The sequence below is a fragment of the Apus apus genome, chromosome 4, assembly GCF_020740795.1.
Source record: "Apus apus isolate bApuApu2 chromosome 4, bApuApu2.pri.cur, whole genome shotgun sequence".
Taxonomy (NCBI): domain Eukaryota; kingdom Metazoa; phylum Chordata; class Aves; order Apodiformes; family Apodidae; genus Apus; species Apus apus.
The window spans coordinates 105,385,747-105,410,450 of NC_067285.1; the positions used below are offsets into that span (position 1 = coordinate 105,385,747).

Genomic DNA, 24,704 nt, shown 5'->3' on the forward strand with positions numbered 1-24,704 from the left:
GATTTTACCTACCATCCAAACATATGTCTACCAGCAAGTCTACCAGCTCTGCCTCTTTATTATTATGAATAAAGAAGCCTAGTTAGAAACAAAAAGTGCATATACAGAGAGATATGCCTCAAAAAAAAATTATCCAAATAAATCAGTGAAAAGTATGTGAACATAATTCTGCAATATTTTAATTGGCAAAGTTCCCAAAGAAGTCACAAGAGTTCTGCACCACGCTGGAATCACATCTTGTAATATAACATCTTATTTACTACATATTACGTTGATTAATGTGGAAAATTTATTCTTTTTCATTATAAAAGTAAAAACAGGCTTCAGCTTACCTCCATCAGAAACAGTTGCTGACTGCAATAAGAAAGAGAAAAATAAGCGTTACTCAAGTTTCATGGTAAGAATTAAGAAATTCCTGAGCTTCCCATAATATTTGAAGTGTTAGCTACTTTTATCATCTCATTAACTACAGGTAAAACAACAAATGAAAATCTAAAGAAATCAGGTGCTACTTTCTCAAGCATTTCCTCCCCACCATGAAATTTACTCCAAACCTTTTAAACACTGTACTGGAACTTGATCCCACAATATTTACTGGATGAAGTACTTCCTGCTGGGAGCAGCTACACTGATCCCAACAGTTCTTCTTCAATGAATAGCCAATTGGTTGGTATATGTGAGAAAGCAAGTACCTTAAAGCTGAGAAGACCTGAAATGAAAACACCGCCTCATGTACTTTATTTTGCTCCAATATCTGGATATATGTGGAATCAAAACTAAAATTTGGTATTTTGTCAGTCAGATGACTCTGAAAATTTCCCCTGCCATTCACTTCTGACTTCCACAGAACCTACAGAATGTTAAAGGTTTCCAGTAAGTTGGTAAGAACTCCTCACCACCTGTAGTAGCATGTTACATAAAATTTACAAGGACAATTAGTCTTCAAGTGTAATATTGACGTTTATGTGCTTGTCTTCCCTAAACTTCTTACCTTGGACCACAAATTACCTCAAGGCAGCTAACATTTCTGTAGAATCAAGTAAGTGACCGTTTCCCAAACAAGTCCTCCAGAGTTTACACCTCAAAAGTCAGCTGAGTGAAAAATTAGAAGGGCAGCTTATTTTTAGATTGAAATTCTATTGATTTTTAAAGGCTATTTAAAAAAATATTACACTTTTAATTTGGGGAATCTTTTCCTGGTCATATAAAGTGTCTTTGAATCATTAAATAGCTTTCTAGGCAGTTAAAAAGAAAATCTCTTATTTTGTACTTCTCTTTTAAAAGCTAGAGAAGAATACCCTATGTATCTACAATATTTCCAAGATGGAATACACAGAAAAAAAACCCCATACATATACACATAACTCAAGAGAAAAGCTGTTTCCCTATAGTTTTTCTGTATTTTCCAGCCTTTCCCTCTCCTCTTCAAAATGCACAAAAGCCTTGAGTAATCCTTAAGAGAATAATATCTTCTCATTTCTTTTGGTTTTTCTGGCATTTCACTGCAGGATTTCATCTACTCTTAAGATTATCTGAAGAACATCACTTGTTATGAACTGTTGTGGCCTCACCATTCACATCATCATCAGAGAATCTGATCTAGTTTTTAATACAAGTATTTTGGAACTTTCAAAGTCTAAACTTGTCTCCATGGCCATCATTCCTCTGGTTCAGATAAACACAAATACATCTTTCATGGAAAAGATTAAAAAAAATAAATATGGCACTTCTTGCTTAACTACACAAAAATAAATGCTTCTGAATCTGTGAAGAAGAATAATAATATAATCAAAAGTGTACCCAGGCATATCAGGTTTCTTTAACCACAATGTTTCAGGTATCAAAAAGGTGCTACTGTTTTGCTTATAGTCCTTCAGTGAGGCTTAGGAGATCTCTTCTATTTCTATTTTGCCCATAAGTCTGGGAAGCATATTACACATTCAGAAGCTGTACCTTAATTCATGCTTGTAATTGAGAGAATTTATTTTACACTACTGAGCTCTGTTTTATTAATTTTAATTTCTTATTCACCTACTGTACGGAACAGCTGAGGAATAAACAATTCCAATGAAATTTCTCAAAGAATGAAGAAAAGGATGACTCAAAGTAAAGTAATAGTATCAGTTTCCACAGTAGGCAGAAAAAATAAAGATACTTTCAAAATATATACACTTCAGGAAAGGTCATTTACTTTGGCAGCTTGCATGAATCTAGATTCAAACACCATGTACTCCATGTTTTTGAAAAGTATCAAGAAAAATAGGATTCTCGTGATAGTAAGAATAATATTTACACTTTTTTTTTTTTCAAAACCTGTGAAGGTAACAATTTAAAAATATCATTTGAAAGGAAAAATTGTGTGATTTCATAGAAAAGGTCAAACATTACAATATTAGCACCACTTCATTAAGTTCTATGGACAATGAGATACCATTTCACCTCAACCCATTTAGCATACACTAATGCATTGATCTTCCTACTCACCATGGGTTGGTTTTGTGTGTTTATTTTAAATGCTTCATTAATGCAAGTTACATGACATGTATCAACATCTTAAAATCTCTCCAAGCAAGGCCTTAATAATTATTATGTTTAAGCATTAAAAAAAAAAAAATTTAAAAAAAAATAGGATTCACAGTTAGAACAGAATGTCTCATCTAAATATCAACCACCTATTTTTGTGCTATTAAATATTTCAAATTTCCCTTTGATATATTCCTACTATATGATTTATTTATTTTTTTTACATTACAATGTCACTAAAACCACCCAGCACAGCTCAAGCAGTATCAGTTTATTTCTGTAGGACACAGAATAAAATTTATTTTAAGAACGTCTTTACATTCATTTATGTAACTGAACTAGATCTACTTCATTCAACAAAACCAGCTAGAAACTTAAGCTTGTAATTATTGTGTAAGAATTTGCAGTAATATGTTCAAAACATGTTTTTGAATACTTAGATATGTCAGAAATTGCACACAGTTCACATTTAATCTAAGAAGTTTCTCTTCTAAACTGTTCAGCTCAAACTTGTCTAGATTTGTCCAAAGGTATAAGTTGCAAGACCAGATTTTTCTAATACTATGATGATCTCATTTTAAAAATTCAGTATATGTTCAGGGCTGTTATTCATTCTACAGCCCTCACCACCACTGGAGGCTCTTCAGGACAGAATTTGATCCATTATACATAGAAATTTATACATTAAATTTAACCTTACATATATATTAAGAACTACCTATTAATAAAACAAACTCATTAAAAAGCTATAAAATCAAACAGTTCCCACAGCCATTTCTGAAAGATGAGGAAGGATAAGGCTTGACCCTGTGCCAGTTAGAGCTAATGTGAAGATTTGAGAAAAAAAGTATTTAAGTATGTCATTCCAAATGATAGGACACACATATTCATTTGGTGAATGTACATATGAACTATCACCCAGAGATAAAATCTAATTGTATTCAACCCTCAAATCTTTCACAACCAGATAAGAACTGAAATTAGTTCTTCAAATTACCCTGACTTCCAAATAGGTTTAGTAAAAACCCACGGTATATGCCAGGAGTCTGATGGTGACAAATTACCAAAATAATAAATAAATCTAGTTAAGGAAAACTAATGTCTTCCAGTATATCTGTTCATAGGAACTCTGCTTGCTCATTTAGCTGGATTAGCAGCTGAGGTACAGAGGTACACCCACCCCACAGAGGTGAAGGATGCAACTCTGCCCTAGACTGCAGGGCAACATCTGGATGCCTGTGATCTAGGTGAGGAGCCCAGTGCCTGGGCCAGCAAGATGAACAGTGGCTTCCCAGTTATCATACACCATGGATGATGCTCTTGGTCTCTGCAAACTGGCAAATGCTTCAGCATATATTAGATAGCACAAAGTTCTGATTAAGAGAAAGCATGTAAAATTTCTCTTTGTATCATCTTTCTTTGCTAAGTGGAAAAACCAGAAGGGCCCATGATTTTTTTAATGTAGTTTCAGGATTTCCTTGCTCCAAATCTAAAAGAGTATTAGCTTACACTAATTAACAGGAAGAAAATTACTTTGTGAGTGCATAGACTTTTTGTTCCAGAACAGAAGTAGACAACAGAGCATCTTGCACCAGTAACAGGGTAAAAAGAGAGACGGGGCATAAAGGAGAATAATTCTTAACAATGAAACAACCTGTATCTTTTAGCTTTTATGATTTATAACCTGCTAGATGTGTGCACCACTACATGAAACTAGTCTGATGACATCTCTCAGCTGCCAGAAACTCTTATCCAGAAAATCCACTTTGCTCCATTTTGTATGTTCTATTTTACATGGATCAGGTCCCAGGAAATTAAGTGCTGTCAAAGTCTGCCACAAAACTGTGATGCAGAAACCTCCCAAATACCCTACTCATTTTCCATGCACTACCCTGAGCAAATAAATCCATGTATACAGACTACTCAGGTAAGAAAATACAAATAAATCCTTTTTCTCCACCTTAAAATTTGTCACTCAAGTCAAAGTCATGCTAAAGTACTTGAGAAGAACAAAAGGAAAGAGCAGGATACTAGGAGTGACACATAATATGGAATGCCAGGCCTGAGCAATAAATTGAGCAACACGAAATCACCTCTGCTAATAGAATGTGGGCGAGTGCCTTCCTGAGTCAAAAAAGTCAGATATATTTCCAGCTCCTTCTGAGATGTGGAAGGATACAATATATAAGTAAACTGAAAAAGTATTCCTCTCTCCTACCTTAACAACAACAAAATCACAGACTAAAGAGAAACGTTTTCTTTCTCTCCTGGGCATCCAGAAAGATTCAGAGAAAAAGGGATTAAAAATGACCTCTCTATGTGTCCTTTCTAAAGCACTTTCTTCCAATACAAGCATTGGCTTTTTCCTGCATTCAAAGAAGTCTCTGACTGCTGCCTTCAGAATTCATTAGACTTACCTAGTACAGGATTATACTACACAGTCTTTTACAAAATCCCCTCTAATTAAGCCTTCCACAGCTTGGAATAGCATACCTATCTTCACACACCCTCCAAATTGATTTTCTCATATGATGTCAAAATACGAAACAAGTTTGGGAAACCTGTTCTTTAAGAGATGAAGCACCAGAATGAAATAAAATAGCCAACTTTTATAAAATATTGTAATTTAGCTCAGGGAAAGCCTATCACTCAGTTGACTGCCTTCTTGCACCTAGCTTTGTTCAAACTCCCCACCAAATCACCCGAAGCAACTTCTCCTTTTGCCAAGGTATGAATTACAAGATCTTCAGTCACTTTACTCCAGGACTTACATTACAGACCTGGGATTTTTATCCTTTTAAATGCATTACAGCTTTAACATTGTACAAATGCCATGGACTCAAATGATCTCTGGGAGGGAGATCAGGTCTCAAAATACGATAAACATTTTTCTAACATTTTAAATAAAAAAAGAAAGTTGTATTACTTATAAATTATTGCTAGATTTCCCTTCTAATAAATAATCGCAAAGTATTTCTCACCTAAACTTCAAAATATTACTGCAATTAATTTGATTCTCTAGAATTATATTCAAAGAATGTCCCCTCAAGAATGCCACTTTCAGTGTCCTCTGCCAACAAATAAGTGCATTGATAATAGTTAACAGAAAAGTATGATAGATAACAATTTCCAAGGAAAAAATACAGTACAACTACTATGCAATAATTTCACTGAATACATTCTTCTCTAAAAGTTAAATATATTTTTCAAATATTTGAATTCATAAGAAGCAATATATGAACAATAAATTATACGACATTTGGGATTCCTTTTAAAAATAGATGTTAAAATTTTTACCCCAAACAAAATCAATCTTAGCACAGTAGCTTGAATGTCAAATCCATTCTTAAAATTATTTTTATAAAGATATATAAAAAATATATATACTGTTTTACTTAGAGATATGATTTTGATAGACTGGTACAGAAAGCATATACACTGCACAGAATTAAAAAATAGGCACAGATTAAAGCACACTCATTTTTATACATATCGATCACAGCTCATACATACATCTCAAAATCTGAATGCTAGTTGGTACAATAAGATTCCCTTTACTCCTCTCTGACAATAAAATCCAGTGGTTGCATTTACAAAGGAATTTTAACTCAAATACTCTACAGTAAAAAGGCTTAAAGGATAAGCAAAAAACATTCTGAAGGTGGTAACATTCTCTTAATTTTGTGCCAATAACAATAGCCTCCTCTAATTTCTCACTGCAACAATGCCTTGCCTTAGCTAAATATAATTCATATCACTTACCCGCTCTTCATAAGAAACAGCAGTTATTTTTCCTAACAGCACTCTTCCTAAATTCATCTTCACTTAATATGGAAACAGCATTTCCTTAACACATCAGCTTCTCAAAGATTAAACTAAAATTTCAACCCTGCTCCATGCCTGTACATGCCAGTAAAGTTTAAAGGCATTTCGTATGAAGTTCTATTTTACTCCCTTTATGTTACCCATAGCAACAGGCCAATGCAGGAAGCTGTGGTTCGTCAGGGATTCAGATTAGATCTCAATTATCTCTCACCAGAAAAGCTAGATCATTTTATATAAATTATGCTGATTGTATTTCAGAACGTCTCCTATAACAAATCAGGAAAAGAAAACGATGTTGAATTGTGTGATAGTCCTGTATTCAATAAAACAGATTTCCAAGACAGTTTTCAGAAAAACATTAGTTAATCACCCTAACATTAGTGATAGAAACATTTACACAGTAAACCACTATTTTCAGAGGTTTACATAACACAAGCCAGAATAAAGTAGGACCTCAAAGAGTCTATCCTGCTTAACTTTTCAGTGGTTGACACTATAAACTGCCTGTAAAAATCTGCAGTACAAGGAAATTTGGCATATTCAGTTCAACCTCAGAGCAGCACACAGCCACTAAAGATAAAATTCCCCTTTCAGAAACCAACTGATATTCTGCCCTTTCCTCCTCACTACCTGAGACTGCGCTTAACTGATGTCAAGACAGTTCTGTGCACAGCACCTCGGGAAGAGAGAGCAAAATAGGCTACTTGTAATTTAAGAGGGAAGTGCTGTTAACTTGCCTGTGACAGCAGTGTCTTCAGGAGACTCTATATGGAAAGTGTAGGATTTCATGAAGTTTGCTGCTATTCCCAAGTAAACAGCATTAGGATCTAAAACATTCATCGCTGATCTTTCTTTTAAAGCAAGCAGAATACAATTTTCTGCTAAAAACAGAATTGCAAACTAGGAAAGATTGATTAGTGGGCACTTTTATGCTAGTGGGATGTCCTTAAAGCCAAGGTGGACTTTTTAGTAGTAGTTTAGGAAAGAGGAACCTTCTCCCTTGTTTAATTCAGCACGTGAAATCCTCCACATCCTTAGAGTTCCTAGGTTGAGCCCCTGGTATAAAAACCTTATGAAGAAGGCAAATATTACTGTGAACTTATACAGAGAGACAATGAGGGGGGGGGAAAAACGTCTTTTACTCAAGATCTCAGAACACTGGTTTGCAAAAGACAGTCCAAGTCTGCACATCTTCCCATTTTCAGGTTTAGGACGAAGAGACTTGGTTAACAGAAAAACTCAATCTTCTCGATTTAGAATTATTAGAGAAGAAATTTTGAGCTAACTGCAGATTGAAATGAAGGAACCATCCTCTAACAGGCATTCCAGAGACACAAGCAAATTGTTGCAATAGACACAGTTCCTTTTATGATTGATTAGTTGTTTAAATAGGCACTCCACTGCACTTGAGAATGATGTCTTCTTCAAGTATTCCACGAAGAAATGCAATGGAAACAAATAGGTGGGTAGACAGTTACAAATTACACCCTCCTTTATTTTAGGACTTAAGAAGCATATTCCCTATGGTAGTTGCACAGCAGAACAGTGATACTATGTGTGGACACGTATCAAAAATTATAATTCTAGGAAGAAAAAATGCCAGGGCTTTTTAAAAGTTGTGTATGGCTTGACACTAAACCCAGTGGGATGCAGAACATATTCTCCCTGTCAATACCTTAAGAAAACAAATAGCAATAACATTAGAAATATGCAGGTGATCAGGTACATAATAATCCTTACTCTGGATAAGTAAAAAGCCCAAACTGATCAGAAATGCCTAGACAACTTTCCTGTGAACACCCCTTTGGGGTAATACAAAAAAGGGCTTTTATCAATAGTGTTAACTTAATGCTCAACCTAAGTTCTTTAGAAGCTAGAAAGACCAAATGTACCGGCAGAGTTAAAACAGGTGTGTTTTTCACCTACAAGAACACAAGAATGATTAGAAGAAAAATAACCTCACATGCAATGGGATGTAGCTGCAAGACTAGCACCACCAGAGCGTGCGTAGTGAATGATGTTTGGAACTGTGTGTGGACAATACTTTATACATCCGAGGCACTCATACTTGGTCTTATAAACCTAATAATCCCTTAGTTCAAACAGACTTTTAGAGCTGTTGATTTTATTTCATTGAATTCAGCATTGCACATCCACATTTTTTCCATACAGTGACTCTACTAGCACCGCAAATAAGCTCTAGCAGTTAGACAGTACCAGTTAACGATAATGGCTATGAAATGTCCTGTGACTCTGAAAACCCTTTTAAAAATCCATATCCCTGTACATTTTCACAGGTTATTTCAGCAGCTGCCAGATACAAAACGTTGTGATTTTGTGCACCATAGTTGCAAACCAGGCAGGCAACTCAAAGTTCAAAGGTCAAAAGCAGAAGGAATGCTAATTTGCAAAGCTATTAATGGTAAGTGTTAAAACACTACACAACAGCTTTAAAAACCTTATTCAGATATACCAAAGATGACATTTGTAAACCCACATCCATCTGCTTAGAAGCTAAACTGTGGGAAGGGGTAGACACCCCAGGTTTGGTTGATTTTCTCTCCTACCCTCCCCTCTACTTCCTGCTCCTACTTTCTTTTATACACTTGATTTCAGAGCAGAAAAAGCTGAAAAGAAAGACAGAATTACAGGAAGCCTGGATAAGTTTTAACTTGTCAAATGATGAATAGGATTTAATATATCCCTGATTCCTGAAAGAAAACACACAAAAACCACCAGGCAACTAGAAGGAAGCAATCCCCTGGATCAGCTTCTAGTCACACAAACTTCCAGAGTAAAGTTGACCTTGGCAGAATGCACCACCAAAAATCTTAAATCTCATCAAGTATGGTTTTTTATGCTTATATTAAAGAAAGTAACAAGTACTTGCATGAAAGCCAGAGATAAATATATCTATTAAGAATATGATTTAGGTCACTAACCCTGGCTACTGATACAAAAAGCAGGAGTATCAAAGCCTACACATAAATTAAGAAAACTCTGCTATAAAACACAATTAGGTTTTTTCTGAATTCTCCAAATTGTCTGTACTCTGTCTAGATACATATTTGTCAGCTACTAGGGGAAGCTGTGGCTGCCACATCCCTGGAACTGTTCAAGGACAGGTTAGATGCAACTGTGAGCAACCTGGGCTAGTGGGAGGTGTCCCTGCCCATGCAGAGGGGTTGTAACTAGATGGTCTTTAAGCTCCCTTCCAACCCAAACCATTCTATGATTCTATGAAACAGGCCCCTTAAATGCTACTGATTAGATTAAGAAATATTTACAACATTGTAGTTTCCCTCTATCAGTTTTAAAGATAGAAGTCCTTCCTATTCCAAGGCTATATTAACAAAAAAATATTTCAAGCCAAACTATTTGGAATTTGTTTGTGTGTAAATAACTGAAATACAAGCTGCCTTGACAAATACCAAGAGCTCCTATATGATAAATTCAGTGAAGTAAGGAACTCAATGCAAACTGCTGTTCCGGGTGCCCTCTGCTGTCTGCCAGCACTCCTGACGCTCATGTACACATTTTGAAGTGTGAAGTTCCAGAAGATTTGCCATCCAGAAATCTACTCTAAAAGCAAATAGGTGGTTTTGAAAGCCATATTGTAAACTTTGAAAATGCTTCTGTAGAGCTTGACTGTAAACTGATAATAAAAAATACACTTGTTCAAAAATATTTTAAAATAATTGCAATATTTTTCCTCTGTTGCTCAACATTTTAAGACAACTGAATTCTCTCCACTAATAAAAACATGCAGAAACAGCATAACTTGCACATCCAGATGGAAATTGACTTGCAGCCCAATAGTAAATTACATATTAAGGAGGATATGATTAAGTGACAGATCACTGAAACACATCGAGCCGCTCCTGAACTTCCTCTTACTGCAGATGAAGCCTCTAAGTATCAATAGATTTTGAGAAAATCAATGTAAAACTGACCATGAAGACTACTCATTTTTAAGTAAACAATGCATTTATATCTTCCTCAGCCTTGCAATTGCTGCTTTCCCCCTTCATTTTAAAGACTGATAGTTTTACTGCTGTACTTTCAGCAGTAACAACAATTTTAGTCTGAGATAGAGAGACAAAAAGAGTAAGACTATAATGTCAAAATTCGGTAACACAGCTAGGACCTTTACTTACAAAATATGTGTTTTCTGAGCAACAAGAAGCTGAAACTGGTCTGAAGTCTCTATACTTCAGAATACCTTATATTCCATAAATACTTTTCATTTATTTTCAGATATTTTAATAACTCATACCATCTGGATTTTGTTTTATCGGATAAAAATCCAGCTGGAAGAAAAAAAATTGAGCTGGAAGAAAAAAATTACTTTAGCTGCACACCTTAAAACAACACTGTAACAACTTGAAGGTACAAACCTTTAACATGAAGTCCTTGCTTTATGGAAACACGTGTAAGTGTAGTGAAAATTAACAAAAGATTTATAAGAAACTTAATATAGTATATCTACTATGCTCACTCCACATTTTAAAAACCATACAATGCTAGAGATTTAAAACATATCTATAAAAATGGTGTATTCTTAATTTTGTAATAGAGCTTATATAGAAAGTCAACTTAATTACTCATACTTACAAACTTTGTCTCTTTAAAACCTCAGTGAATCCTTAGAAGCATTACTTATATTTCACTGCAAGATTTCCTATCTCAGAAGACTACTCATTAAACCATATTCCTGTTTTCTGTTCGCTTTAGACAAACAAAACTTTATACTTACAGACACTTGACTATCAGTAAAAGTTTTCTCCATGTATGAATAGTTTAATAGCTCATTGTTAAAAAGCAGTCCCCTCAGCTTTATTTTGCTCTTTCTGAACACATATTTACTTCTTCCAGAGTCCAGTAAAAAAATGAGGCTTCTCTGTCTGTTGCCCTATCAACACCTCTCCCATTCTCCTCCCTCCCCAGCACATTCTCCGCCCTCTAATGCTGGTTCTGTATCTACTCATCAAAGAGAACAGGCAGCTTTTAAAATGGTGTTTAGGCAGGTCCTGTGCAACAATAAAGCTTCTGTAAAGACAACAGCATGCCGCTCTGTTAATGTAAAATGCATTCAGTAAGGCCTGCAGGACTCTGTCTTACGTGTTTGTCCAAACTTGCTTAAACATTGAGTCAACTTCATTTTCTCCTCCAAAGTATTCTCTTTTTTAATACATTCCCCTTTGATGAGCATATCATCTGAAGGATCGAAATCATCAATCCCTATTAAAAATACTTAAAATATAATCTCAATATACTTTAAAATATATATATATATGTTAAAACTTGTAAGACTCACAGCACATTTCTTTCAGTTTCTGGCATGTAGGTACGTGTCTCTATGATTACAATCACATGTATGCGTATTATGCAATCTATCTCAACCTACCAAAAGGCTCCGTGTTCTTTTGAGGAAGCAGGGCATTGGCATTTACGAGGACTGCATTCCAAGTGAAACATTATTCTCATAATTTTCAATACCACACCTCCTCTCCACCGAGAACTGCAATATCTGTGTATTTTCAGAAAGAAATGCACACACTTTCTGCCCAACACATAACACTTAAATACCATCCCTCTGCAGTTCCTCGGTTCAGAGGGAAGTAGAGGACAGAATTTTTACTGTATTTTTTTAGGTATCAGAATAACAGATTAAATGTTTGACTATTACATATTGAATAAAAAGCAGTAGCTCACCTATGGGAAGCTCTGCAGGTGACTTTTTGTTTGTTTGTTTTCTCAAACCTCCCTGGACTGATAAATCCTTGAGGACAGTGAAAATCATACTATACTAACTCCAAGCCAACATCCCAGCAGTTCAAGCATGGAGACAAGGTCAGAAACAATTCACAGATAGCTATAGTGCTATAATTTGTGCCACGTCTATTTTGTGATTAAGCTCAAGAAATACCAGTTCAATTCATTAAATAAAGCCTTAATTCATTCCCTAAAATGAACTCCATCTCACAGAGCAAACATCCCTCCTTAGCCTCAATAGCATGGGACACAACAAAAAGACATTATAAGTAACAGGAAGAGGAGTCGAGGGAGGGCAGGAACAGAAAGGCAGGAAACCAGTCACCCAGTTCCTCATTCCCACCCAGGAACCGCAGAGACAATCTGTTTTGCAGCAGGAGCTCTAACCAGGAAAGCTGCAGGTGCCCTCTCCCTCAGACAGCACAAACAGTAAATGCTCCCAGAGCCCACAGAAGTTATGCTGCACTAAGACATGCTACAGTCAGCAAACCCCTTACTTTACAAACATGTTTCTGCCACGTGAAAGATAACGCAGCCTCCTGTGCCAAGAGTATAAACCATAATCCCACACTTACAGAGAAGCAATGCCCATCCTGAAGTCTAAAAACATAACCAGTTCAAAACATGTGTTCATCAAACCCAGTATTATGTTTCCAGTGTGGCCACACATGGCTATCTGCCAATGAGTAGCACAGGGCAACATGTAGGACATTTCCCTGATTACATTCTCTCAGACTCCAGGTATTTCAGTTGTGGAGATTTCCTGAACCTGGTGTGGCTTGTCTTCTTAATAATCCCCAGTGGCTCTCTTTCCCAAATACAAGTCCACTTTCCCCTCAGGACATGCAAATTTCTTGCAGCCACAGCACTCAGCGGTGAGGCGTCCCACAGACTTACTCACCTCCTGCATGAACAATTGTGTTCTTCTGTTTGTTTTGCTCCTAGCTCCAACTACCTTTAATTAATGGTGCCAACTTCTTGTCCTGAAGCAGACAGTGAGCAATCAATCCCAACTACTTTTTCTGGGCCACCCATGACTTTGTACTCTTTCTTACGCCTTTCTGAACCTTTTCTACTTCTAATAAAACATTTTTGAAAGAAAAAGCCCAGGTGTGGGCAAATCATGGATGTATACAATGGAGTCATTATGTGGTTTTTTTTTCCCCCTCTATTCCTTCCCTAATAAATCACAATGCAGGATTTTGTTTCATTTGTACTATACTGAGCTGATGGTTTCATGCAACTGTCCCTTGTAACTCAGACCTCACTTCTGAGAAGAAATTCAGCTCAGAGACATACACAATTTGATCAATGAAGCTAAAGCTATTTTGCCTCATTTGCATTAGTTTACATCTATCTGCATACATTTTCCTCTGTCATTTTGTTGTTCAGTCATTCAGTCTTATAAAGCAGCCAGCTCTCATCTTCAGAGATTGCTCTTGTCATTACCTTGAGTAACTTCATCTCACTTTTCACCTTCTTGAGAGGAGCCTTAAAAGATGCTCTTGAAACAAAAAGTGTAACATAAGAAACTGAAGTAAAGACTAGCCTTAAGCAGCAAATAATTTTGGGTTTCAGTAACACACTCCAGTGCAGTAAGCTAATATACTGCCTTAACACTGTTGCTTTCTTCTCAGCCACCAAAGTATGGAATGAGCACTGCCATATGCACCTCACAAAGAAAGTACAGATGAGATCCAGATCTTAGCACATTCTCTGCCAACTCCACTCTTTGCATGCAAATTTACATGGCAAATTTCTCCAGAACCTGAAATTAAGAAAATAACCCAAAAGCAGGAGAAAACAGTAAAAAGTAAAACCACACTAATATGGTCATTTTACCAACTCCACTAATAGGAAGCAAATCCCATTAACTTCAGCATCTGGAAAAAAAATTACACAGTTTTAACATTCTGGATTGTATCTAGAAATAAGTCTCTCCAAGATGAAGAGGTTACACAACTGTACCCTTCTGTTGACCAACTCACCTTTGTCAGATACTTTACAAAACTGTGAAGAGGATAAGAACTTTCCATGATAAAGTCTATAAATGTAAGGACAACTTAAAAACATATATTGATAAGCTTTTAAAAATTGTGGTACAGTATAAAATACCAGCAAAGACTAAACATTAATGCTAGTGCATGATCTGCAGAAAAAAATAATAAATATTTACCACTAGCATGATGTTTTTGCTTTTTAGGGAGTAATAATCAATGTAACTGAAATACTTGATAAGATCACAGATGCCAAAGTAAAAGCCTGAAGGAGATCCTCTAGAGTATGCTGAAAAGAGTTTGAAATTCTTCATGATGCAGTCTATATATCCAAATGTGAAAAAATTATGCTCTTGAAAGTGTTTAAGACATACTAAGAATGATGACAGGAAAAAAACAACAACAACCCCCCCCACACACAAAACCCCCACATCTAAAAGATAACACAGGCATCATCCAGAATGAGATGGTAACCTACAGACATACTTGCTATATCTGTGTTATCTGTAGTGCCATAAGCTGCAGTGTAGTTGCAAAGGCAGCTGGTGCTTCCTGGCCACTGTCATACCACCAAGATCTCCTAACCTAAATAAATCAAGTTGTTGCATCCAAACTGCCTGCTGGGCACAGTGATGCTAGCTATTAGGGCTAATTTCTAAACCATCTCCGTGACGAAGCCACATAGATGACACCTCTAACAAAGTGACAGTACAGACACTGCCATCCCCTGCCTGCTCCCACGTCCCAGCACTGTTTAATTTACCAGCAGAGGTGTGCAGCCACTAGCAGCACAGCAGGTAACAAATCCAGCCAGGTCTGCTCCAGTCAAAGGTCTGCACAGAGCAGAAGAATGTCTGGGTGGAAAACTCAGCGTGCTTTCAAAGCCTACTGATCACCTCCATGACTACATATACTACAGCAATTCAAGGTAAAGAAAGCAATGTTTGATGTCATGACTAATTTACACTATTTAAAGCTATTTATTATAGTTCAGGAAGAGGGTTTGAGCTGTCATAGCAAGGGAGTGTAAAGCACTAAGCACACATCTTATGCTTTGCACTGGTTTAAAAGCTGAGCTGTGGTGACACACTCCAAGAAACAGGATCCGTCAGTGACTGCTGCTCCACCCAGCAACACCAGACAGGTTCTAGCAAAGGGAAAAGAGAAATAAAGAACCTACGTTGCAATCACAGATTTAAGAGGCTTCCTAAACATCAGTGTTAGGGGTTGAAATGTGTTAGCCGTCGAACTTAAAACTGTCCACAGGAGTAGCCCTTTGAGAACTCTATTATTAATATGCTAAAAGTACATCTACCTTTTACATACACAAATGGAGATTTTATTCTTGCATGCCATTTTATTACTGGCCTTTCTCCACCTTCATGAAAGCAGACAGCAAAACTGTTGGTTGGTCAGTTACATCTTGGATAAAAATGAGGAGAAAATACATGCAAAATATGCAATACTTAAAGGTCACACATGGTGGAACCTATGTATACTGGCAGCCCATGGCAAGTTGTCGTAGTTAAAAAAACTGGTAAAGCCTAAGACAAAAATATACATTATTTTCAAATTTTAAGTTCACAGTTATAAGCTGAGAATGAAGAGGTCTCCTGATTTAAATCATGTGATTATACGAGCCAGTGAGGTGGCATTGTGGCTATGGTGATGATCTAAGAAAGTCAGCAAAGCTCTGCAGGGACTGTTAATACTTTTTATTAGATGAACCAGGGTGGGAAAAGTTTGGGGCATGTTTACTCTTCTTGTCTCATTTTCCTAGTACACTAGTTGGTCTAATACAAGCTATTATCTCCCTGTGTAAGCTTTGTCTGATTATTTAAATCAGTCAAACAAAGACAGGTACCCACTTAAAAACTCATTATTAAGTCAAATGAGCATTTAGGGGTGTTTGCCACCCACAGATGCCAAAGCTAATATCCAGCAGAGACATGCAATTCATTAGTATAAAAACCTCATACCAAAGAGATGCGTTGTATGCTTTCAATTAGTAGATGAAATGCAAAAAAAGTTGCTTCAGTGGAATTAACAAAACAGAAGAAAAAACAAGCATTATTATCTATAATAACAGCTAATAATACTGCATTATTAATGGTTATAATTAAGATAGAACATTCCAACAAAATTCCTCACACTGATTTTTGAAAAGAATATCTATTTCAACTTTGCAAACATTACTAAACTCTAAAAATTGGATCCAAGAAATATTCTTCTACATATAGGATATACCTTTAAGGTTTCCAAAACAGAATGACAGGAAGAAAAGCAGCAACAGCCACCTTTTTTTTTGTCCTGATATTTAGTTAAAAGAATTAGATAGTCTTTAATTCTTAAAAGTTGTCTACATTAAAATATTATTTAACAATAATCAACAAGCTTGGCACTTGTTTGCTTAAGATATTATGCCTCTTATGATACTATTCTACCCTGTTTTTAACCACAGAGAAATACCAAAAGTACAAGTGCCACAATGATTTTCAAGAAACAAAACAGCTTTGAATGTTCACCTTGGTGAGGAGGAACCTAAGTTTGTTGATTTGAAGGGCATACTGCAAGGGTCTCCCATTTTTACAGACCCCAAGAAAAAATAAAATATTAATGGAATGAGCTACAGTTGAAAGTGTTACAGAATCTGGTTCCAAAATTGTTAATGAATAAAAGGACTGCTTTGTTTAATGTAAATTTTACAAAGGCAGTGTTCTAGTCTCTGCAGTCTCACAGAGTCACCTTTAATGTGTTTATAAATCTATAAACAATGTCTTTGCCAGGACAAAACTTTGCAAGAGGATGAGAGTAGTGGCACTTATATACTGAGAAGAAAAGTAGGAAGATAGAATCATGCTCTCTCACTAGTCCAGATATGAAATAATACTAAATCATGGCAAGTTTCATTTAGCTTAAGCTACATCTTGCAAATATGAACCAGCAAACATGCTACAGAGTAAAATTGGTGGCAAGCACAGAATTTTAACATTGTTGTTAATGGACACTGTTTCATAATGACTGATTATTCACATAGGAAAATTAATTGCTACATACAAAATAGGAATCTGCTCTTAAAAAAAACAGATTTCTTGTAATTTAAGAAAGTTCTAAATACTTTTCCTGTGAAAGTAACATAATTAAGACATAAGCTAGATATGCTAATTTTCTGAACTCAGTTCAGCCCTGGTGCAAACCAGCACAATTTCCACAGTTCAGAAATAAAATGGTATATTTTCTGTTTTGTGTGACATTTTCCAAGCCATAGTCGTAGCGTAACTGCATCCATTAATTTTTCACTCTCATCCTATTTTGATCCCTTCAGATTTAAAATAATCTTGTATACAATTTCTCTTGGTAAAAACAGCACCTTGAGGTTAAACCTACAACCTTGTCTGTTTTCTTCTATGTGTAACACAGCTTCTGCAGGTAAGAGAATGCCTTGTGGGGCAACTGCAGCATTTACAGCTAATTCTAACCTTATAAGAATCTTGTCTATGCATGTATAGCCGATCATAATCTAACAATTTAAGAGAAACAGTGAAAAATTCTCTTGCAAGCATTGGTTTTAGTTATTAAAATAACAGATACAAAGGTATGTTTTCTTCTCTAACAGATTTTTTTAAAAGGCAAAGAAATCACGCCACCTTATGGCAGAAGACAGAAAAACTAAGGCCTGATAGTTTACAGACTGCAGCTCCAAAACCAAGAGAAGCACGTTCATACTTTTACAAAAAATCCAAATACAGTCTTCTTCAGACCCATAAGCAAATGAACAGTTTCAGTATATGCCTATAAAAGAACCTACTTATACTGCTCAATTTAGAAGTCAAAGTTGGGTGCCAGCAGGAATCAAACCCACAAGCTCAGAGAAGCATATTAATTTTCTAATTTCATGTTTGGGTTAGTACCTTATCCATTCTGCTAAGATAACTGGAAGGAACACAAAAGCAATTGAGTAGCCTGTATAATATGTTCATGATCATTATTCCAAAGGTGGAGTCTCTAAGAATTTCCTGCTATTGTTATTTCCTCTTCCAGCAACTCTAAATAGATGGCCTAAAATAATCTAAACACATACTAATAACACTATGTTCTAGTACCGTTAGTGTAACAGTGCTTGGGAAGAGTGCTGCAGTAGCAGTGTTAAAGTTTAGAGCCAAAATCAAAACACCTCAACACTCTTCTTCAACTTATGAAGTTTTTTTAATTCTTCCCTAGGTTGGTATTTTTCCTGGTGGATAGGATATAATGCAGAAGGGAGAAAAAGAGATTTCAAAGTGAAAAGTAACTGACAGACAGTAGCTCATACCCAAATGGATACATGTACTAAGTGCATTCATCCAAATACAGATTTTAATACAGACTGTTCCTCTGTCCAATTCATATCATGACCTAGAATATAAATTTCCCCATCCAAAGTAACAGCTTTAACAATTAGGACACTGGGTAACACAGAGTCTCTCAATCTCTCCTCCTGCTGCTACTTGGTTATACCCTAACAAATACCGAGACATAACAAGAGAAAAATTGACTTTTTAGGCTAGTAATGATGACATCTTTCTGAAACTAATGGAAAGTATCAAGGCTCTATTTTGATTAATAGTTATGCAATGTAAAACACAAGTTAAATTATATCTGTGGTATTTAAAACACTCTCAAAATACGAGGTGTGCACATAAATTTATATGAAATTTCAATCTGAAAGTATGTGGTGTGAATCACTTTTTTCCTATTACACATTAATTACTAGCATGAGGCTCCTAGACATTGTAAGAGGGTTCTCTCCTACTGTGACCAGAAATTCTGTCACAACTGGTAATATACAGTAGCAAGCTTTTTTCATTTAAAAGGATCACCATTTTCTGATGAAGAAAGATGTCACTAGATGGTTCTCAACCAGCTTTATTCAGAGGATCTGGCTGTTCGTTGAAGTTATGCACTTACTGTATTAAAGTTATGAGTGCAAAGAAATGCAAAAGTATTTTCCGTCACTAGAAAAAGAAAAATCAAGACAATTAAAAGCTTCAGACAGCAAGATAGAAATAGACCACAATGAAAAATGTCCTTTAAATCATCTGAGAAATAAGTACAGTTCGTACCTGCATTCCCTAAGTATGTCAGAAGCTCCTTCCATATATTTTGTTCCCTAAAAATCCAGAGTTCCCTTCTCCTTTAGTTCAGAGTCAGTGAAATGCTGTTCTTCCTACATTTTCCCACAGCAGGAAACTCAGAATACCTCCTTCTTTCCTCCTCCCATCTCCAAAGCATTTTAAACACCTCCTTCCCATTTAGAGGAATCAATGTGCCACATTCCCTCCCATGCTGAAGAGCAGTAGAATATGTATTGCATGGTTCCTGTTCCAAGAGCTCTGCACATATTTTTGTTTCTCTCCAACCACAAATAATCTTCCAGATAAGGTGTAAAGCCAAAATCTCTGTATTCCCTTCACTTGATTATGGGTCAGGTTCTACCAAGGAATCACATTAGAAGAGGATGATGAGGCCATATTCCTACAGCTGGCTGAGGAAGGCTTTCAGCAGGCAGGAGGAGTAGCTTTTTTAATTCAAATAGCTCTTCATTCCTTGTTTTCACCAAAATCAGTAAGGTTTGGCCACTCAAGCCTAGGCATCAAATGATGTTACACCAGACGTGAAAAAGCATTATTATATTTTACTCAGAAAATCACCATGACCAACATCAAGTTGATTAGGAATTCTCATTTCTCAGTTGCTGACATATATGTATTTTTATAAACTTTATTTTTTTTTTTTAAATAAACTTTTCCATACTGAGTAAGCTACATTGCTTAGGAAGTTACAAAAAGAGCCTGGTCCAGCCACAAATTTAAGCCCCCAAATAAGCATTTGATATTTTATATGATGTTGTGATACAATGATTTCTAAGATACGATGAACATTTTGATCAGCAAAAGTGTTTATTTTTGTATTACATGACCAGATGTGATGGGTAAAAAAAAAGTCAAAACTGCCCACAGAAAGACTGGCCACTGGTACCATCAACTATTAAAGAAACATTGAAAAAGCCAGATGACACCTGAAGTCTGTATTCCCCTCATATAGAGGGGAATATAGAATATAAGGGGAATATAAAAACTTCATTAAATGACAAATATTACTTTCTTTCTTTCATTAATGATCAGCATTATCTACTGTAAATTCCAGTCTAGGACTCTCTCCTAAGTTAAAGTTAATTACCTCAAGGTCATCCAGAGAACGAGTAATACTAAATCGCTTAGATCTTCCAAATGATCTTCGAACAGAAGAACGTGGGGCAGGAGCCTGATTTAATCCCACTTGATGTCCAAATTTTGCACCCTGAACAAAACAGAAAATACATATTATTATTTTACTTCTTTAATTTTAGTATGTTGCTGACCATAGTGATCACATCTGAATTTGAAGCATCAGTAGGTACAGGAATTCCAAGAAGATGGATTTACAAACACAGGTCCACAAGTTCAACACAAGCTGGTGATTTACCATGCCCCTGAAAAATCATACATTTATATAATTAAAGTTGACTTTTCCAGTCTCAAGTCAAATATCATAAATATTCAGCATCAATTACAGTATAAATACAAGCCATCAGTTAGGTTGCTAAAGTGTACACGTGCTACATGTCAGCATTAGTAGGCAGAGCTAAATTAAAAGCAAGACGATCCAAGATCTTAACTGTTTTAACTGGAAAATATTTATAACAAAATATTTGTTCTTTCTATAGGAAATTGCCATCCTGTACATCATCTCATCCAGCTTCTGTTGGAATATTTCTAAACGCTTTTATAAATCTTACTTTCACTAGTCCTTTTTTTAAAAAGGCTTCCTACTGTGAAGTCCAGCAATTTAAATCACACAATATGAAATACAGGAGCTTTTGTTCTGAGGAAGAAACTACCTCACTTAGATGTTCCATGCATAGAATTGGTGCTGCAATAACCTAATGGCTTTCTCTTCTTCCCATAATCATACTTCTATCCTTAAAAAGTCATTAGATGTCAGTTAAGCTACAACAGCTCAGGGTGTACATAGTTATTTCATGCCAAATGGCAAAGTGTAAGCTTAAACCTAAGAGCAGGCACACAGTCAGTGACTGGTGCTAAGCAGATGTACATAAACTCGCTACATTATGAAAACTTGTGATTATGTGCCTGAAATTTTGGACTCCTTTCACTGTAACATAAAATGTAGGGAAATTTCCTTCTTGTCTTCTGATCCTTTTTTCACTTTAGAAAACAATGGAGTTTAATTCAGAGAAAAATTTCTTCTATTTCATTTCAGTATCTTTCCTCATCAAAGTAAGCTTAAAAATTTATTTATTAGTACTTCTATAATTGCTTATTGGCAGCTTCGTAATATTTATTAAATTTTCTATTTGTTTCTTCTTTTGGGCAAGTTGCTGTGCTCTCAAATCTGAAATATTTTAGTATCCTTTTCATCACTTGTTTGAAAGTCTATATATGTCACATTACCAAAAGAACAATTAAAAAAAAACAAACAACATTGAGACAGACCATTGCACAGCCTCCTTACTGCAATACAAGATAAGGTATCCAACAGAAGATTGCCTGCCTGTTTGCTTATTCCCAAGGAGTCAACACTATGCTTTAGCAACAGTGCTCTGACTGTCACCATTATTCACAAAAGACTGTCTACAAGCTCACAGAAATGCCTAGATATAACACAGCATACAGGAATCTGGATCCAACTATGTAGCTGGGTTTACCACTGCAACAGGCTGAGACTCCAGCTTCTTTATTCAGTATTAAAGGTGATCCACTTTCATATGAAATCTTCTTCCCTCCCAGTGTTCAACTTAATAAGTTGGGTTTTTTTGTTGTCTGAGAAGAAAATTGGGCAGGTTCTGCCCAAGGAAAACTGGAAATCCGACAACTGGAGATTAGCTTCTAAGGTTATTAAGAGAACATTTAAAAGTGCAGTGTAAACAAATTAAGACAGTTTTTCCTAAAATCATCAACTAAATGTGAAGACAGGAAAGTTGCTCTCTATAAATGTTCACAGATAGCACCCACTGGAATGAGGACAGTTCCTTTCTTTCTGAGCAACTTCTAAAATCATCTTCTTATACAGGAAGGTACCATGAAGATGGTTCACCCTTGGCTCATACCTCAGAGTCACAACAGTCTTTCCTGTCTAAACTGAAAGCTTATACCTAATGCAGTAATCTGTGTCAAACAGTGAATTCCACATTAACCCCTGACTAAATTCAACAGTATCTGTTACTATTACTGCATAACTTAACAAAACACTAACATAGCTCCTCCTGAATGAGTGTTTTTATGTTAAAACAGCATGAATATACACATAGAACTACTAGGATTCACCACTAGTCAAGTATGAACACATTAGTATTGCAATTTTTCAATGTTTAATCTGTGAATTAGTAAAAATCAGACTACAAACAGCTCATTGAATTTTAAGGCAAGTGAAATTAACGACATCAGTGTGAGTACAATTGGTATTTTTAAATGAATGAAATAGTTACATAGTATGGACTCTGCTTAACGTCTGTGATGTATCTGTCTAAACAAGATGCATCCCTCAGAGGACTTAATCTTTAATAAGACTGGTGAAAGGAAACAAAGGAAGAACACTATCAGTAGCAGTCATACCTATTTTGAACAATAAAAAAACACTTTTCACTTTTCTTTCTAATTCCACCCCCAAAAAAATATAAGCTGTCCATTATATGTTTAAATAGTAGAGACCGCTGCCTACGATTCTGGGAGATAGACATACAACTAGACAACATGCAGTCAAAAAATTTTGAAACTGCAACATTACAAATTGAAGGAAGAGGAACAAACTGCCTGAAGCTAAATAGATTCCACTTAGAAGATTCTAGATAAGTTTAATTATCACCAGATGCCCCATTCTAAACATAAATGCTGCTTACCTATTTTTGGTTGGAGGGAAAGGGGGAGAGTGGACAAAAAACACTTGCAAATTGTGTAATAGTAGAAAAGAGAACAGCAAATTAGCATCCAATAAAAAATTTTATTTGCAGTTTTTCACACTCTTATACAAAACTCAATACTGAGCCATGAATGGAATTGTAAAGATAAGAGCAAGAAAAAATAAAAAATAAAAAAAAAAGACCCTGAGAATAACACAGTGCTTAAAGAACAATTACAAAATATAAAAATTCACTGAGCTAACCATTTCCCCAACCCATTTGGATAACAATTGCAATTACGAAAACATTTTCAACTGACAGAAATCTCTTCCTTGCTCTGCAGAATCAAATTAATGACCTAGGAAATTATGGAAGACATTGCTAAAAAAATCAACAGCAGTTCTCCAAGTATTTAATTTCCTAGTAATGGTGCTGAGAAGTCTCTCTTTTCATCTTTTCTTGACTCTATTCCAGACATGCAGATTATGAAGGCAGACCTCCTTCTGCAGATCAGCTTTAAAAATGGCCTTGCATACACACACACACAAAGAAAGAATCTCATAGCTTAGGAAAATAGCAGCAACATTTTGGCAAATGTTTTTCACAGGGCTCTGAAGAGCCAGAAATAAAAGCATCCATGACTTGAAGACAGAAGAGTCATTGTGGCTAGAGTGTATTAATCAGCATGGCTAAAGAAATCCACAGTATTTGAGCAAAGAGAGATTGCTAGTGCAATGATTGCTATGAATGTAAATTTTGTAGTCTGATTGCTATAAAGAAATTATACTTCTAAAAGCCTTTATTGCACTGTTAAGCAGATATTAAAAACATTACATGAACCTAAAAAAAATTCAAAACGGTGCACTATATGACCAACAAAATGCTGTTTAATTCACTGATAGCTGCCCAACTAAAACAGTGACATTTGCTAGATAAACACTGGGCTGTGAGGTTTTTTAAATATAGATTGCCCTAGAACAATTTACTGTCATATCTCAAAGATTGTCCTCCGGAAACACTGTGTTGCTGAAACTATTAAAGAAAAGTTTAAAAATGTCTAGATATTCAAGAAAATCTAAGAAATCCTAACAGAGAAGAGTATTAGAAACTAAAGTCCATCTGATACTTCACTAAGCATCTTCATTTTAGGAACCTAGAAACAAACAGAAAAGCACAGAAATTTGTGAAAACAAGTTAATTAAGTCAAAAACGTGGTACAGAAATACATCCTCTGCATTTTGCAGTACAGACACTTAGAGCCCTGCTGCTACTAGCATGGTGAAAGTACAGAAGAACGTATCTCTAAAAGCCTTTATCCTGTTATGACTTGGCAGATGGAGAGGAAAAACAACAAAGGATTAAAGGAATTACCACAATGATGATCTAAAAAATCCATTTTTTTTCCTGTTCTTATAACCAAGTAAAATTATAAACTCGCATGAACTGAGCTACGAGCTAAATGTATAACCATAAGAGAAAAAACAACGATGAACGGATATGGATAATTTTGTTTAATATATGACTGAATCATCCCTTTTCCTTAGGCTAACAGGAAATGGCACGTGCAGATACATGCCCCTGCAATACCCATCAATCACTGATGCAACTAGTCTTCCTTTCCTTCCAATACTTTAAAAAAAAAAAAA

General features: G+C 35.7%; 1 protein-coding gene across 5 annotated transcripts in view; it reads right to left on the reverse strand.

The window, feature by feature from the left end:
* Positions 1–24,704, reverse strand: part of RGS12 (regulator of G protein signaling 12) — an 86,951-nt gene that overhangs the window by 44,346 nt on the left and 17,901 nt on the right. For 3 of the 5 annotated variants that reach the window (XM_051618592.1, XM_051618594.1, XM_051618593.1), the window contains exons 3-4: positions 20,340–20,459; positions 333–354 (exon numbers count right to left, since the gene is read on the reverse strand). In XM_051618592.1, coding sequence (XP_051474552.1) covers positions 333–354; positions 20,340–20,459 — 142 coding nt within the window. Of the gene's footprint in view, positions 1–332; positions 355–6,285; positions 6,457–11,104; positions 11,209–20,339; positions 20,460–24,704 lie in introns of those variants that run through there. The other 2 variants (XM_051618596.1, XM_051618595.1) reach the window with 2 other exon arrangements.